We start from the raw sequence: 15,817 nt of genomic DNA on the forward strand, positions 1-15,817 counted from the left end.
CTATTGCTAGTGTAAGTGTATCCCCTCAACCCAACACTCACTCGATCAGGTGGTCAGGGTACTGGCACACATCCTAGATATCCTGAAATGATGGAATGAGTGGGACAGTCTCATGTTCAATGTTCCCTTTCAGCAGCTTCCACACTTGAGGGAGCTGGTGTCTGATGCCTCAGACAAGGGATGAAGCATTTACCGTGGATCACTCTGAACACGGGGACAATGGTCTCTGGAGGAGAGGAGCCTGCACATAAACATTAGGGATCTCAGGGCAGTCCAAAACATGTGCAAAGTATTCTTACCTCACCTGTCATGCAGTGTGGTTCAAGTTATTATGGACAAGATGGCCACCATGTTCTACATCAACAAACAGGGAGGAGCCCACACTGCGCCATACTGTGAGGAAGCAGTTTGACTCTGGACTCCTGTGCTCTCCACAGCATCTCATTGGAAACACAGCATCTCCCTGGAGCCCAGAACGTAATCAGACTGCCTGAACAGAGTGTTTTCATCTCACCATGAGTGGTCTTTGCATCACAGCAAAACACAATGCTCCAGGTTCTGCTTCAGGCAGTATTTAGAAGAAGGCTCCATCATGGACGTCTTTCTTCTCCATTGGATGGACAGTCTTATGTATGCATTCCCCCCATTCCTATTGATCAGCAAGGTCCTCCAGAAAATCAGGTAGGAGGCTGCAATGGTAATATTCATTGCAGCAGCATGGCTGCGCTGGCACTGGTTCAGCCCACTCATAAGTGTTCTGCAGCAGACCCCTTGTCTGTTGCCATTTTGCTAGGATCTCTTGTCCAAGGATCATGGCTGCCTCCTCCACCCAGACCTATGGCCACTCTACCTCACAGCATGGTTACTCCATGCTTGAACCTACAGGAGCAGAACTGTTCAGCAGAGGTGCAACAAGTGCTTCTGTAAAGTAAGAAGCCCTCAATTCCATCTATTTAAACTGCAAAGTGGACCTGATTTTCACTCAGGTCTTGAGCTAGTTTCAATCAAAGTGCATCTTGCTGCATTCTGCACTTTATATCTGTCAGTTCAAGGTCATTCAGTTTTCTCAAATGACATCACATTTTGAGGGGCCTGGAAAGACTCTTCCCTCAGGCTACGTCTACACTGGCCCCTTTTCCGAAAGGGGCATGTTAATTTCAGAGGTCGTAATAGGGAAATCCGCGGGGGATTTAAATATCCCCCGCGGCATTTAAATAAAAATGTCCGCTGCTTTTTTCTGGCTTTTAGAAAAGCCGGAAAAGAGCGTCTACACTGGCCCCGATCCTCCGGAAAAAGTGCCCTTTTCCGGAGGGTCTTATTCCTACTTCGAAGGGCACTTTTTCCGGAGGATCGGGGCCAGTGTAGACGCTCTTTTCTGGCTTTTTTAAAAGCCGGAAAAAAGCGGCGGACATTTTTATTTAAATGCCGCGGGGGATATTTAAATCCCCCGCGGATTTCCCTACGACGACTGGTGAAATTTACATGCCCCTTCCGGAAAAGGGGCCAGTGTAGACGTAGCCTTGCTGTGCAGCAATATGTACTTAAATGCACATTTTCATGTCCCATTTTGCCACAACACAACATACTATGGTTGATGATGATGTGGTGTTGGGTAGAGCAATGTTGCGGTCTGCATGTCCTTGAAATTCCTACCCACCTCCACAGATGCTGCTTGCAGTCACCTATATTGAATTGACATGAACAAGCACTCAAAGAAGAAAAGACAGTAACCTGTTTCCGTAACTGGTATTCTTCAAGATGTGTTGCTCATGTCCATTCAACAACCATCCTTCTTCCACTCTGTCGGAGTTCCGGCAAAAAGGAACTGAGGAGCGAAGGGCCCGGGATGCCCTATAAAGCATGACATGTGTGCTCCACTCTGGTGGGTGCCGGACTTGGTCCCCTACAGATACTGCAGAGAGAACATCTTCAGTTGCTGGTGTATGTGGTGAGTACATACACCTATGTTGAATGATCATATGCAACACATCTCGAAGAACCCAGTTAAGCATACAGGTAACTGTATTTTTCCATGGTTGTTCTTTGAGATATGCTGTTCATGACCATCCATGATCTGCCCTCCTATCCCTCTGCATCAGAGTTATCCAGCAAGAAGGAACTTAGGGACTTAGGAGTGACTAGGCCCTTTAAACTGTCATGCTATAATGCACAACAACAGAGGGCACTCAAGCTGCACTGATGGTTGTCTCTGCGGGAAACATTTCCCACAATTCTGCATGGGGCACATACACACCAAGACTATGTCTAGACTACATGGCTCCATCTACGGAGCCATGTAAATTAGTTTATTCGGCATAGTCAAAGAAGCAGGGATTTAAATAATCCCCGCTTCATTAAAATAAACATGGCCACCGCGCTGTGTCAATAATCAGCTGATCCAGCACAGCACGGCAGTCTAGACGCGGAGTGGTCGACAAAGAAAGCCTTTGTCGACTGCTCTGATATGCCTCGTGAAACTAGGTTTACCAGAGCAGTCGACAAAGGCTGCCTTTGTCGACCGCGCCGTGCCTAGACTGCCACACTGTGCCAGATCAGCTGATTGTTGGCACAGCGTAGTGGCCATGTTTATTTTAATGAAGCAGGGATTATTTAAATCCCCGCTTCTTTGACTATGCCAAATAAACCGTTGACGAAGTCATGTAGTCTAGACACAGCCCAAGAGTGGAATGGGCATGTACAACATATCTCAAAAACAGTTATGGAAGGTTAGTAACCATTTTTAAAGGGGCTAATAGATTCTGCAACACCTTCCACCCTGACTTGGAAAGTATTCTCTTAGTACAAAAATGGCTTTCCTTTAACTTGTTAGAATATTCATATTTTTCCATATTTCCTTAGCAAGAGTGAGTCTGAAGGATAGATACCCTCTCTCCCATTAATGGATTTTATGTAGTTCTTTCTGGAACTAAATGGAAAGGAACAAAATTGGTAAGAGGAATCACAGGAAGAGCAGTTAAATGATGAAGGACTGCTGCATTTCACATCTTAATTTAATTGATCCACTGTACTCTAAACACACAAGCAGAGAACCATGGGGAAAGGAGGAAGGAGTGCAGAGAGATAAAAGAATCAGTATGTCATATTGATTCAATCTGCTGCTCTGGTACTAATATTTATGCCAGGACAAGGGTTTAGTCAGTCATAAGCATGAAGAATCAAGCATTAACCACTCAGAAACACTGAGATCTATGTTGATAATAGGATGTGTCAGACTTTCAAAACTCTTGCACATGTCCTGAAAATTCCATTCTGTGGATGTAATTGCCTCTTTGCTATGCACACAACAGCATGCATATATTTTGTTGGCACAAATTAGGCTACTGGTTTAGATAGGTTGACATAATTTTTCTCTAATCACATCACTTCATTTACAGATAGTCTTTATCTAAGCATGGATCTCCAAGTGTCAGTACTAGAAAGTAAAAGAACAGAAATAAAGGACTTTAATGCCTTCTCAATGCCTCCATTTACCAAATGCCCACACAAGCTATTTTGTAGACCATGTATATTCTTACATCATGAACCTTAAACTTCAACACCAATTTACAATTCATTAGTATGAAATATAATCACTTAATTCCATAGTGCTGGTATCATGTGTATATAATTTTGATAGTCACATGGGGATGGAGCAAGTAAATACCTATGGTATGTATATTTCTTAAAATAAGTTTCAGGGGAACAGAATTAAAAAGTTTAGTAAAGTAATCCTAGTAGTTCATATGTGCTATAATTTCATCGATCAAATTTCCCTCAAACACAAAAACAAAAATTGGAATAATAATAATAATAATATGATATTCAATGAAAAAAATCTATGAAATGGTATTGAGCAGTAAGTCTACTTTCTCCTTTCTTCCCCCACTATAGACTATCAAGCCAGTAGATATTGCTACAGTTCGGAAACTTGCAAAACCCCCTCATCTAATCATGAGGATTATGGATTGTTGTTTGTTACTATTTCAAAAGAAAATAGACCAAGTCACACAGGATCCAGAAAAGCCTTGCTGCAGACCATCTTGGGGAGAGTCACTGAAAGTAAGTAAAATTTCCAGGAAGGAAGTCTTGAATATGTTGTAAAACAATAAAAAGCAGAACATCAGAGAATTATGGTGCTAAATCCTTGTTCAAAATAAATACATACATCCTTAAAACATGAGCACAAACATATGCTTTTGGAGCAGCAGAGATATGCTAATATATTCTGCTTGATAACACACATTTTGCTATGTGCTTAGTGGTAAGTGTGTTGCCTGAAGTTTTGATGCACAGATACATAAAGGGCAGTGTCCAATCTTTCAGAGTAAAATTGCAAGAATGAGGAAATGTAGCTCTAATCTTGTCTGACATTGGACAAGCTTAGCACCTCTGAAAATCAGGGTATATTTCTTTAGGGCTTGTCTATGTCAAAAGTTGACCTGCTTTAGGTGTACACAATTAGTTAAACAGGTATAGCCACCCTCCCCGGTATGAATGATGTTACAAATGAAGTTATTCTGTTATAAACATGTGTAGACTGGTATAGTTTATTTCCACATGGAAAGAAGCTATACCAATATACAAAACCTTTATATTTGTAAGTCTCAGAGTGGTAGCCATGTTAGTCTGTAACTTTCAAAAACAATGAGTAGTCCTGTGGCACCTAAACCTGGGTCTATACTAGGGAGTTAAAACCCAATATTTTGAAATAACAAGTGGAGCGTCCACACTATCAAGCCTGTTATTTCAAAATAAGGGGCTGGTTATTTCGAAATAATAACTCCTACTTTCCACAAGGAATAACAGGGGGTATGTCTACACTACCCTGCTAGTTCGAACTAGCGGGGGTAATGTAGTCATCCGCAGTTGCAAATGAAGCCCAGGATTTGAATTTCCCGGGCTTCATTTGCATGAAGCCGGACGGCGCCATTTTTAAATGCCAGCTAGTTCGAACCCCGTGACGCGCGGCTACACGCGGCACGGAGTAGCTAGTTCGGATTAGGCTTCTAATCCGAACTAGCTGTACTCCTCATTCCACATTCGGATTAGAAGCCTAATCTGAACTAGCTACTCCGTGCCACGTGTAGCCGCGTGGCACGGGGTTCGAACTAGCCGGCATTTAAAAATGGTGCCGGCCAGCTTCATGCAAATGAAGCCCGGGAAATTCAAATCCTGGGCTTCATTTGCAACTGTGGATGACTACATTACCCCCGCTAGTTCAAACTAGCGGGGTAGTGTAGACATACCCAGGGTGTGTCTAAACTACATGGCTACATGTCTGGCATGGCAAGCTTCCAAAGTGAGAAGAGCAACAAAAATTATTAAAGGCCCAGAAAACATGAGCTATGAGGGAAGACTGAAAGAATTGGGCTTGTTTAGTTTGGAAAGGAGAAGAGTGAGAGGGAACATGATAGCGGTTTTCAAGAATCTAAAAGGGAGTTAGAAGGAGGTGAGAGAAAAATTGTTCTCCTTGGCCTCTGATGATAAGATAAGAAGCCATGGGCTTAAGTTGCAGCAATGGAGGTTTAGGGTGGACGTTAGGAAAAACGTCCTAACTGTCAGGTGGTTAAACGCTGGAATAAATTGCCTAGGGGGGTTGTGGAATCTCCATCACTAGAGATATTTAAGAGCAGGCTGGATAGATATCTATCAGGGATGATCTAGACAGAGCTTCAGCCTGCTGTGAGGGCAGGGGACTGAACTTGATGATCTCTCGAGGTCCCTTCCAGTTCTAGTGTTCTATAATTCTGTGAAAATAAACTCTCTTAATTTTAAAATAAAATTAAGGTTAAAAGGTTAGCTAATTAAAAACATAGGACGAGTTAGTGCAATAAAATTTGGCCTTTTCATATTAATTTTACCAGATTTATCCTTCTGTATTTAGGGTTGTTTTCTAACAATTAATCATGAAAGATCACGTTTTTGAATGTAGATTGTCAAAAGTTACTAAAGCTTATTTTTGTTTTGTTTTTGCAGCTTATGAGTGGTCCATTCCTTCAGAGTCTCCAACAATTTGCTAAGGATAGTATCAATGAAGAAACAGTAGAATTACTACAACCTTATTTTAACATGGAAGACTATACTTTTGAGAATGGTAAAAAGGTCTGTGGTAATGTGGCCGGACTCCTGTCTTGGACACAAGCCATGGCAACATTTTATGGCATTAACAGAGAAGTATTACCTCTTAAGGTAAAAATAATCTTTGTTTTTATACTTGTAATTAGTGAATTTATAAGATTCAGAAGTATATACATTATTTTATTTTGATGTATTCTATCAGCGTTGGTCCATTAAAATTGACATATCAAGTGATGTTATGAATAAGAAAAAAAGAACTTTCCAAATTTGCAGAAAATAGTCATGGAATGAATAAATGGATTTTCACTCTTTCTCCATCAAAGACCCAGAATAATCTTGACCTCCCTTACGAAGTTGTATCTGCTGCATGCCAGGGAGGTCTCTCAAATGTTAAAAACTCTAAGGGCATATCTACATTATGAGATAAGGTTGAATCTAACATGTTCAATTTCTGGGCACCTGATTTTGAGAAGGCGAAGGTCCATGTCCTCATTAAGGGCAAGAATTGAATGTTTTCTGAAGTAGCGCGTCCTCACTATGTAGCCTGCCATCAACACAGAGAGCGATGCACCATGGGTAGCCTGGCAGTCTGGGCGATGCTTCTGGTGCTTTCTGAGTCCAAAACTCGGCAGTGGGTGGTTAGAGGGGCTCACGTTGGCCTCGTCCTATAATGTACTCCTCTAGTCCCTGCTCCCTTGCATGGCATAAAGGGAAAGCAGTCTGCTCAATTCTGCTGGTGCCCTGGTAGCCCATGTAGATTCCAGAGCACCGCGAGCATGGAGTCTGGTGTGTAGGAAAGCATCATCATGCTCATGTCTGTGGTGTACCTTGGCGCTGTACTTTGACAGTGTACACATGCTGCTCCACCAGGAAGAAGATGAGCACAAACCTCGGCGTGTCATGGAGGTACTGTTCAGACAATGCGTGGCACTCATCCTAGTGCAGTTGCCAGTCAATCATCTGGACACAGTGCCATGCCAGTTCTAGTGTCAGGAGATAAAAGCGCAGACTGCTGAGACCGCATTGTGATGCAGAGATGGGATGATCAGCAGTGGCTGCAGAACTTCTGAGTGTGCAAGGCCACATTCCTGGAACTCTTTGAAGGGCTTTTCCCTGCCCTGAGGCACCAGGATACCTGCATGAGACCTGCTTTGACTGTGGAAAAGCTCATGGCAATTATTCTATAGAAGCTTGCAATACTAGATAGCTACTGGTCAGTCAGGAATCAGTACGAAGTGGGGAAATCTACAGTGGATGGTGTCGTCATACAAGTAGCCAAAGCCATCAATAACATTCTGCTATGGAGGGTAGTGACTCTGGAGAATGTGAACAGCCTTGAGGAGGGCTTTGCTGCCATGGGATTCCCTAACTTCAGTGGGGCCATAGATGGAACACACATCCCCATCTGGGCCTCCGACCACTGTGCCCTCAGAGTACATCAACTGGAAGGAGTACTTTTCCATGGTGCCACAGGCACTTGTGGACCAGAAGGGCTGTTTCACGGACATCCATGTGGGATGGTCAGGAGAGGTGCATGATGTTAAAAACTCTAAGGGCATATCTACATTATAAGATAAGGTTGAATCTAACATCTTTAGGAACTCCTATCTCTTCTGAAGGATGCATACTGGAACTTTCTTCACCAGCTGGACAATCAGAGTTGGACAATCAGCCTACTCCTTGTTCTCATGGCTCAAGAAGCCCTACATGGGCAGTCTGGACCCTGCAAAGAGGAGTTCAACAACAGGCTGAGCAGCTGCATAATGGTGGTGGAATGTGCATTTTGACATTTAAAGGGGAGGTTTAGAAGTCTCATGACACAGATGAACCTCAGCAAACACAACATTCCTTTTGTTGTGTGCTCCATAATGTGTGCAAGAACAAGGAGGAAACTTTTCTGGCAGGGTGGGGGAGTGAGGCAGAGCACCTAGCCAGAGAGTGTGAGCAGATGGACACCAGCATCATAAGGAAAGCCCAGCAATGGGCAGTGCTGAGGCCTAGAAGGACAGTTTTATGCAAGGCCTCTTTTGAGACTCTGCTATGTGGCTCTCCGTGATTTGCCCCTGCATTCCCTTTGTATTCCTTTAATCCCCCACCTTTAATCCCCCACCTCGCCCCTGCAGGTCAAGCAATAAAGAGATTTGTCCAAAGAACAGGAGTTTTTAATTAAGGGAAAACAACAGGGAAAGGAATGAACTGGGAACCAGAAGGAGAAAGGGGGGAGGGACTCAGAGATGGGAGTGGGACTGATAAAGCTAACATATTACATATAAGAATTACAGAAATCTGTTAAATTATAAGAATTAATGTGGGTACCTACAGAAAATACAGCAGTAGCTCTGTAAGTGAAAGGCATAGGTCCCTCACTAAAGGCTACTTGGGTCAATTATCTCCTGAGGCTAGGATCTGAAATGGATCTTGGTGTGAGATTGGTTCCTTTCTGTGCCTACCAGCTTACAGAACTTCTTTTGCAAAAATCCCATAGAGGGAAATCTGCAGGTCCTCTCAGATAATGACAGAGGCCCAGACCATTTTGAGTTTAGAGGCCCCAGCCCACCCTCAGACTACTTTGTGTTTAGAAGCCCCAGCCCAGCCCCAGACCCCCAACATATCTAACTTCTCATCCACAGGGTCACACTAAAACCAAAAGAATATATGAAAATGAACACTTGAGACATTTATTTATTAACAATTAAATCATTATACTAATAGCATGTATATTAAAAATGTAACTTTAATTGTAAGTTTCCACTGCAAGCAAAACTCTTCAGTTTAGCAATGCTTTTCTGGCTTTGTGCAAACTCCTTTATAATTGAAGAAAAATCTAATTTACGTGCAACATCACTGTTCATGTTAAGAATTGTGAGCTCATTCAAATGCTCTTGTCCCACTGCAGAACAATGATATTTCTTTACTTGTTTTTAACATATTGAATGTGCATTTACCTGAAGCCACGGATGCACGGAGACTGACAAAAATAGGTAATGAAATTGTGATATTAGGAAATATAGTCAACAGACCAAGATCGAATATTTCTTGAAGCACTTATGTTGGCTTGCAGTCCAATTAAAGTTGGTGGACTGTTTACACTTCAGGAAGATGATCTTATCACAGAGATCTCTTGAAATTTCATTCTTGCAACTTTGTTGAAAGTATTCAGCTGCTGAATGTAGATTTTCATCACTTAGCTCTCTGAACTCCCAAAGGAATCCAGAAAGGATACAAATTTGTCACAGTGATTCACATCGACGTGTATGACCATATTTGATGAACTTGATAGTGCCTTTCTGCATCAGACTGAGATGTTAGGCTGCAATTGTTGGACAACTCAGATTAAATGTCAACACCCTGTGCTACTGATTTGAACTCGGGATTGTGTTCCTTTGATCATGAATAATGTTATCCCTCTCAACATCTAACGTAGCATTGCGTGTTTCAGTTACAAGATTGAAACAGGTAATTGCTGCTTCAGAATTTCCCAGTTTTGAGGACTGCTACTGAAGAGGTTATACAATTGTTCGATTGTTCCAAAGTATGTGATTGCTTCCTTCCATGATTCAGCGCAATCAATGCCGACAAGATTTAGTGTGTACAGGCAGTCCCCGGGTTACGTACAAGATAGGGACTGTAGGTTTGTTCTTAAGTTGAATTTGTATGTAAGTCGGAACTGGTACATATTGTAGGGGAAACTCTAGCCAAACATTTCTCCAGAGCTCAGTTTTATTCTCCCACACCTCACTTCCCTCAGTCCTTTATTCTCAAGCTGAGGTGTCTGCTGAGAAAAGCCGCTCTGCGTCTCCCTGGTCTGCTGAGGGGAGGGCGGTAGCTTTGTGTCTCCCTGGTCTGCTGGGGAGAAGCAGCTAGTGCGGGGTTGCCTCACGCTGTTTATAAGTAGGGATCCGATGTAAGTCGGATCCATGTAACCCGGGGACTGCCTGTATTTGCAACAACTGGAGAAAATACAGTTTGCATTTTGCTCAAAAAGGACTGCTTCTACTCAGTTGTTCTTCCCAGCCATATTGTATCCATTGTCATAGGCTTTGTAAATGCAGACTTTAAAATTTAATTTGAAATGTTCCCAAATTTTAATACATGAGCGGGAATTTCTTTTCCAGTTTTTTTTTGTGTGAAATTATTGAACAAAATGAATTGCTCTTCAATGAAACCTTTGAACTTCCTACAATTTTAACATATCAAACAACCAAGGCTGTCTGTTCTTTATGAGAACAGTCTGGAGTTGCATCAATAATAATTGAAAAGTACTTTGCCTGTCATATCTCTTCAAGAAATTTTGTTTACACAAATGTTACATACAGCTCAATACATTTGTTTTGTATTCTGGCAGACCGATAATAGACTTGCATGCATTTTCTGCTCTCTATCTGTTGCTACTGTTGACATTTCTGTGTCTTGATTAATGAGCTCCTCATTTTGATGCAGTGGCACTGAAATGCCATTTGTGTGTACAAAGTTTGCATCATCAGAACTGGAAGTGTCACTGTCAGTATGGTCACCGTCTACTGACTGAGGTGTCCTTTCTAGGGTTATGTCTAGACTGCATCCCTCTTTTGAAAGAGGGATGTAAATTAGACATTGAAATTGCAAATGAAGCTGGGATTTGAATTTCCAGCACTTCATTTGCATAATTGTGTCACGGCGTTCTTTCGAAAAACACTGTTTTGAAAGTGAAACCTTGCGGAGTACAGGATCTTTCAAAAAAAGGCTTTTCTTTTAGAAAGAACCACATCTAGATCATGGTTTCACTTTCAAAATAGCATTTTTCGAAAGAACACCGTGTTGCTATTATTCAAATGAAGCACAGGAAATTCAAATCCTGCCTTCATTTGCAATTTTGATATGTCTAATTTATATCCCTCTTTTGAAAGAGAGATGTAGTTTAGACATAGACTATGAGAAATTATGTTATTGGCTTTAAACTCTTAACTGCTGCTTCAGTCTGTTACTTTTGCCATCTCTTACTTGCACCTCTTTCAAATCTTTACTTCGTTTTTATAAAGGGATTCTTTTAAAACACAGTAACACATAATACATTAATTCACTAAAGGCTATTGATTATACAAAATTTTAAATTCTATATATACTTTGCAAAAAATGTTGTATTACAACTGTTTGGGAGTTTTATTTACTACGACATTTATAGCCTTATTTCAAAGTCTTGAAATTTCACCTTCTAACATGTTCCCATTATTAAATTCCTCTAATAACTGGCGCATTATAATAAATATGAACATAGGGTGATTACCATATTAGATATAAAGTTTATTAAAGAACTAGAATTAAAAGTTTATTATCACAAAAAAGCCTTTAAAGATCAATCTAAAACTGGATGAAGAAGTAGCTTAGGGTATGTCTACACTACCCCGCTAGTTCGAACTAGCGGGGTAATGTAGGCATACCGCACTTGCAAATGAAGCCCGGGATTTGAATTTCCCAGGCTTCATTTGCATAAGCGGGGAGCCGCCATTTTTAAAACCCCGCTGGTTCGAACCCCGTGCAGCGCGTCTACACGGGGCTCGAACTAGGTAGTTCGGACTAGGCTTCCTATTCCGAACTACCGGTACACCTCGTTCCACGTTCCACGAGGTGTACCGGTAGTTCGGAATAGGAAGCCTAGTCCGAACTACCTAGTTCGAGCCCCGTGTAGCCACGCTGCACGGGGTTCGAACCAGCGGGGTTTTAAAAATGGCGGCTCCCCGCTTATGCAAATGAAGCCTGGGAAATTCAAATCCCGGGCTTCATTTGCAAGTGCGGTATGCCTACATTACCCCGCTAGTTCGAACTAGCGGGGTAGTGTAGACATACCCTCACAGCTGAGCCTGGTAAGGCTATTGTATATGGACCCACATAAGAAAAAACAGGAATACAAAAATCTCCTATGCAGATATAAACATCTAATTTGAAGGTTAAACTCGCCCTCAGACCAAGCAAAATCACTTTACAGTAACAGAATTAATTACGACTTTCAAAACCTCTAAACTATGCAAAGACTGTAAACAGCATTTCACAATGTAGAATCACCAATCACAGAAGTTACTCCAGTCTCCAGTCACACAGATGAAAACTCAGATGTGGCTGAAAAATTGGTGCAGGCCTGAGGTCCCACAATGGTTTAAATCAATTCTTTGCAGATTTATAGAACGTCTTTTGTTGTCTCTGTTATAACTGCAAGTTATATAATAAAAGGAAATTACTTGATAGAAAAATGTCAAAATTTGAGGACTCTTTGTCTCTTGAGGCCCAGGCCAAATGGCCCTCCTAGCCCCTGCTCTGATAGGGCCTGGAAATCTGCACCATGATTTCCAAGCTTTTGTAGTATTCTTGTTATCATTGTTAGAGATATCACATCTATATTACAGCTGCGAAGAGCAACAGTATATTGCAGGCTGATAATCTAAAGAAAAGGGGCCAAAAGGTTTCCTGTCATTAGTAAAAATATCTAGGTGGCTGCATTTGAGTGGTTTATTGGCCTATGACTATGGTTTTCAAGGAATGTCAGGTTATGATCCCAGACAAATCTTCCAAACTCATGATCAGCTGCTATTGAAGAACAATGAATTATATAAATAAAATAAATCAAAAGTCTGAACAATAAAGCCCCACGGGATGTTCTCTTTTCCAGGAACCTGATTATAATGCTTTTTTTAACATCTTCTTTCTTCCTCAGTAAGGCATCTGGTGTCTTCTCAGAGCAGAATATTATTTTAGAATAGAAAGAAAATTGGCACTCTGGAGCAGAAAGCCAAATTTTTTTTAACACAAAAATCATAAGTACAGATTTAAAAGTATGGATTTAAGTGCCATTTATTGGAAAAGATAATATTTTAAAATGCACATTTTATGGTGATTTATTTAATAAAGATATTGTGCACAAGTTTGTATCTCTGTCCATGTTGACTAACAATGGAGAAGATTTAAAATAATAGAATTTTTTATGTATTTCATTATTGTTTAACAATGCTTTATTCTTAGTCTAATTTAGCAAAACAAGAAGGACGTTTGAAAGTAGCTAATGCAGAGTTAGCCACGGCTCAAGCATTATTAGATGAGAAACAAGCTGAATTGGATAAAGTCCAGGCGAAGTTTGATGCAGCAATGAAGGAGAAAATGGTGAGATAAAAATATTGCATGAATATAAAAAATTGTTTGCACACTTACTGGTTCAAAATGTTCAGAATACAATGAAAGACACATTTAATGTTTGCCTGGCAGACATTAAAATAATCTGAAATTGCAACAAATGGCTCCATTTCAACCCCTCTTCTTTGTGATGGAATGGCTCAAGGAATAATTTCCCTTTATAGAAAAGTGATTTTTAAAGAACAGCATTTTGCTTATCTTAGTTTACTCTGAGGCTATATCTACACTGTGGGTATTTGTCAGCAGAGAGAATGCTAATGAAGGGCTCATTAGCATTTGTCATACTGTCATTTGCATATCTATGTCGATGCTTTTTGCTCAAGAGGTTTTTGCGCAAAAACAAGCAGTGTAGATGGGTCCGTGTCGGGGGGCTCCCCCCTGGTTTGGGGTCACTGCCCCCATCCGGGACATAGTTCGGCTCACCTGGGCCTAGCCCCAAAGTGCAATGCCCCTCTTTTAGGGGTAATACGGCCCACTGGCATAGTCCCAAAGTATGCTGCCCCTGTATCAGGGGAAAATACGGCCCACTGGCCTAGTCCCAAAGTCTGCTGGCTCTGCATCCTAGTCCTTGGGCCGAGCTCCCCACTCGCCGGGGTTCAGGGCAGGAGGGATAGGGCCTGACTCAGGGCCCTATGAGCGGCGGGTGACTCCCACCACTGGCTCGGCGCGGGGTCCTCCCAGCAACGCACCGAGCCCTCAGGGGCTTTTCCAGCTCCCTGCCCTGGGTCACTTCCTACCCCCTGCCCCCGGCCTGTAGCGGTCCCACCTGTTGGCGTTGGTCGGGTGGCTGTTGCAACACTTCTCCAGTCAGCGTCAGGGTCGGCAGTGTCCGGACCGGTGCCTGGGTCACAGTGGGTCGGCCGCTGGCTCTGTTGCTGGGGGCTTGCCCGGCTGGGGCCTGGCAGCAGCACGTTCAGCAATCCTGGCGACTCCCTCTCTGGCAGCTGGGTGCTAGCTCCAACTCGGGCCGTGGTCTGCCCCTTCTGAGCAGGCCAGCAGCCTTTTATACCTTGGCTCCCCTCAGAGCAAGCCCAGTAGGGCTGTGTGGGTGGGGCCCTCTCCGCCCCCGGCTCCAGGTGGTTTCCCTGGGCTTGAGTGCGGGGCGGGACCGCCCTGTCACAGTCCGTTTTGTGCAAAAAACCATTTTGTGCAAGATTCTGTATACCTCCTTTTTTGAGGCATAAGGGATCTTGTGCAAAAGGTTTTTTTTTGTGCAAAACAGACCCATCTACCCTGCTTGTTTTTGAGCAAAAACCTCCTGTGCAAAAAGCATCAGCAGAGATATGCAAATAACAGCACAAAAAATGCCAATGAGTGCTTCATTAGCATACTCTGTGCTGACAAATACCTGCAGTATAGATGTTACCTGAAGGTTTTATAACGTAGCTAGGAAAATTGTTTATTTTAAAAGGCACATGTGTGAACATTGGGACCAGGAACCAATAAAAGCTGCACATCTATTCAGGGCTTTGAAGGCACAGTAGCAGGTTCAGATGTTGGCTTCCTCAGTTTGTTTGTTTGTTTGTTTGTTTGTTTGTTTGTTTCTTTCTTTCTTTCTTTCTTTCTTTCTTTCTTTCTTTCTTTCTTTCTTTCACCACCCCTACCCCTGGGAGGCAGCCTGCAGAAACTGCTTCATGAGGTGCAGTACAAGCTGCAATAGCCGTAGACTGCCCAGAGGCTGCTCCTGCTCCATAGCTGGATTTCTGAGGTGTCCGCAAGGGCAAGCACAGCAGGAAAAAGAAAAGGCTTTGCTGTCCCTCAATGAGATAGGGAAAAAAGAGCCTGATACATGGCTGTACAGGGGGGTCCCTTTAAGCATGAGCCTCAGATAGCGCCTGGCAGCAGCTCCAGGAAGTAACTGCTGTCCTGATCCCCTGCATGAAGTGGTTCGAGGTGGCCTTAAATGTGAATTAGCATCCAATCAGTGTGGATGCTCTATTTCAGAATAGCTCAGCGCTATTTCAATGTGCTTTTGGTGTGTAGACGCTCTATTTACAAATAAGCCGGTTTGGAATATTTCTTCTGGAATAGTTTATTCCAAAATAAATGTACAGTGAAGATGTAGCCTCCATGCATAGGGCAGTATTAAATAACAGGTAAATTTTCCTGTGAAAAAATAGTTTATATATTTTATAAATATAGTAATGGTCTTTGAAAAATAACATTTGAAAGTTTAATGAGACAGGACAACTTGTCCAATTTTAGGACCTGTTGAATGATGCAGATGTGTGCAGAAGAAAAATGCAAGCTGCATCCGCACTTATAGATGGATTGAGTGGAGAGAAAGTTAGATGGACTCAGCAGAGTAAGGAGTTCAAAGCTCAAATTAACAGGTATAGTATCTATTAGACCAAAGATCTCCTGGGAGCCGCCAGCCTGGTCCTGGGAAGAGGTCGGGGGTTGGGTGGCAGCGGGTGGCTGACTCATCCTGTGCCAGGATGCTGGCAGGCTTGCAACTGGCACAAGCACCGTGGGCAGACCATGCCACTTTAAGGGCTCCGGGGCTGGGAGGGGGGCAGAAGAGGTTTCCTGATTTGGCCCAGATTGGCCACCAGGGCAACCTGGGAAGGGCTAGCCTCCA

The 15,817-nt window shown here is 42.6% G+C and overlaps 1 protein-coding gene across 1 annotated transcript in view; it reads left to right on the plus strand.

The window, feature by feature from the left end:
• The window catches only part of DNAH8 (dynein axonemal heavy chain 8), a 611,430-nt gene that overhangs the window by 507,642 nt on the left and 87,971 nt on the right, over positions 1-15,817 (plus strand). The window contains exons 69-72 of the mRNA XM_025186355.3: positions 3,892-4,059; positions 5,977-6,189; positions 13,069-13,206; positions 15,442-15,569. Coding sequence (XP_025042140.3) covers positions 3,892-4,059; positions 5,977-6,189; positions 13,069-13,206; positions 15,442-15,569 — 647 coding nt within the window. The remainder of the gene's footprint in view (positions 1-3,891; positions 4,060-5,976; positions 6,190-13,068; positions 13,207-15,441; positions 15,570-15,817) is intronic.

Source organism: Pelodiscus sinensis, chromosome 3 (assembly GCF_052426305.1).
Source record: "Pelodiscus sinensis isolate ZL-2025 chromosome 3, ASM5242630v1, whole genome shotgun sequence".
Taxonomy (NCBI): Eukaryota; Metazoa; Chordata; order Testudines; family Trionychidae; genus Pelodiscus; species Pelodiscus sinensis.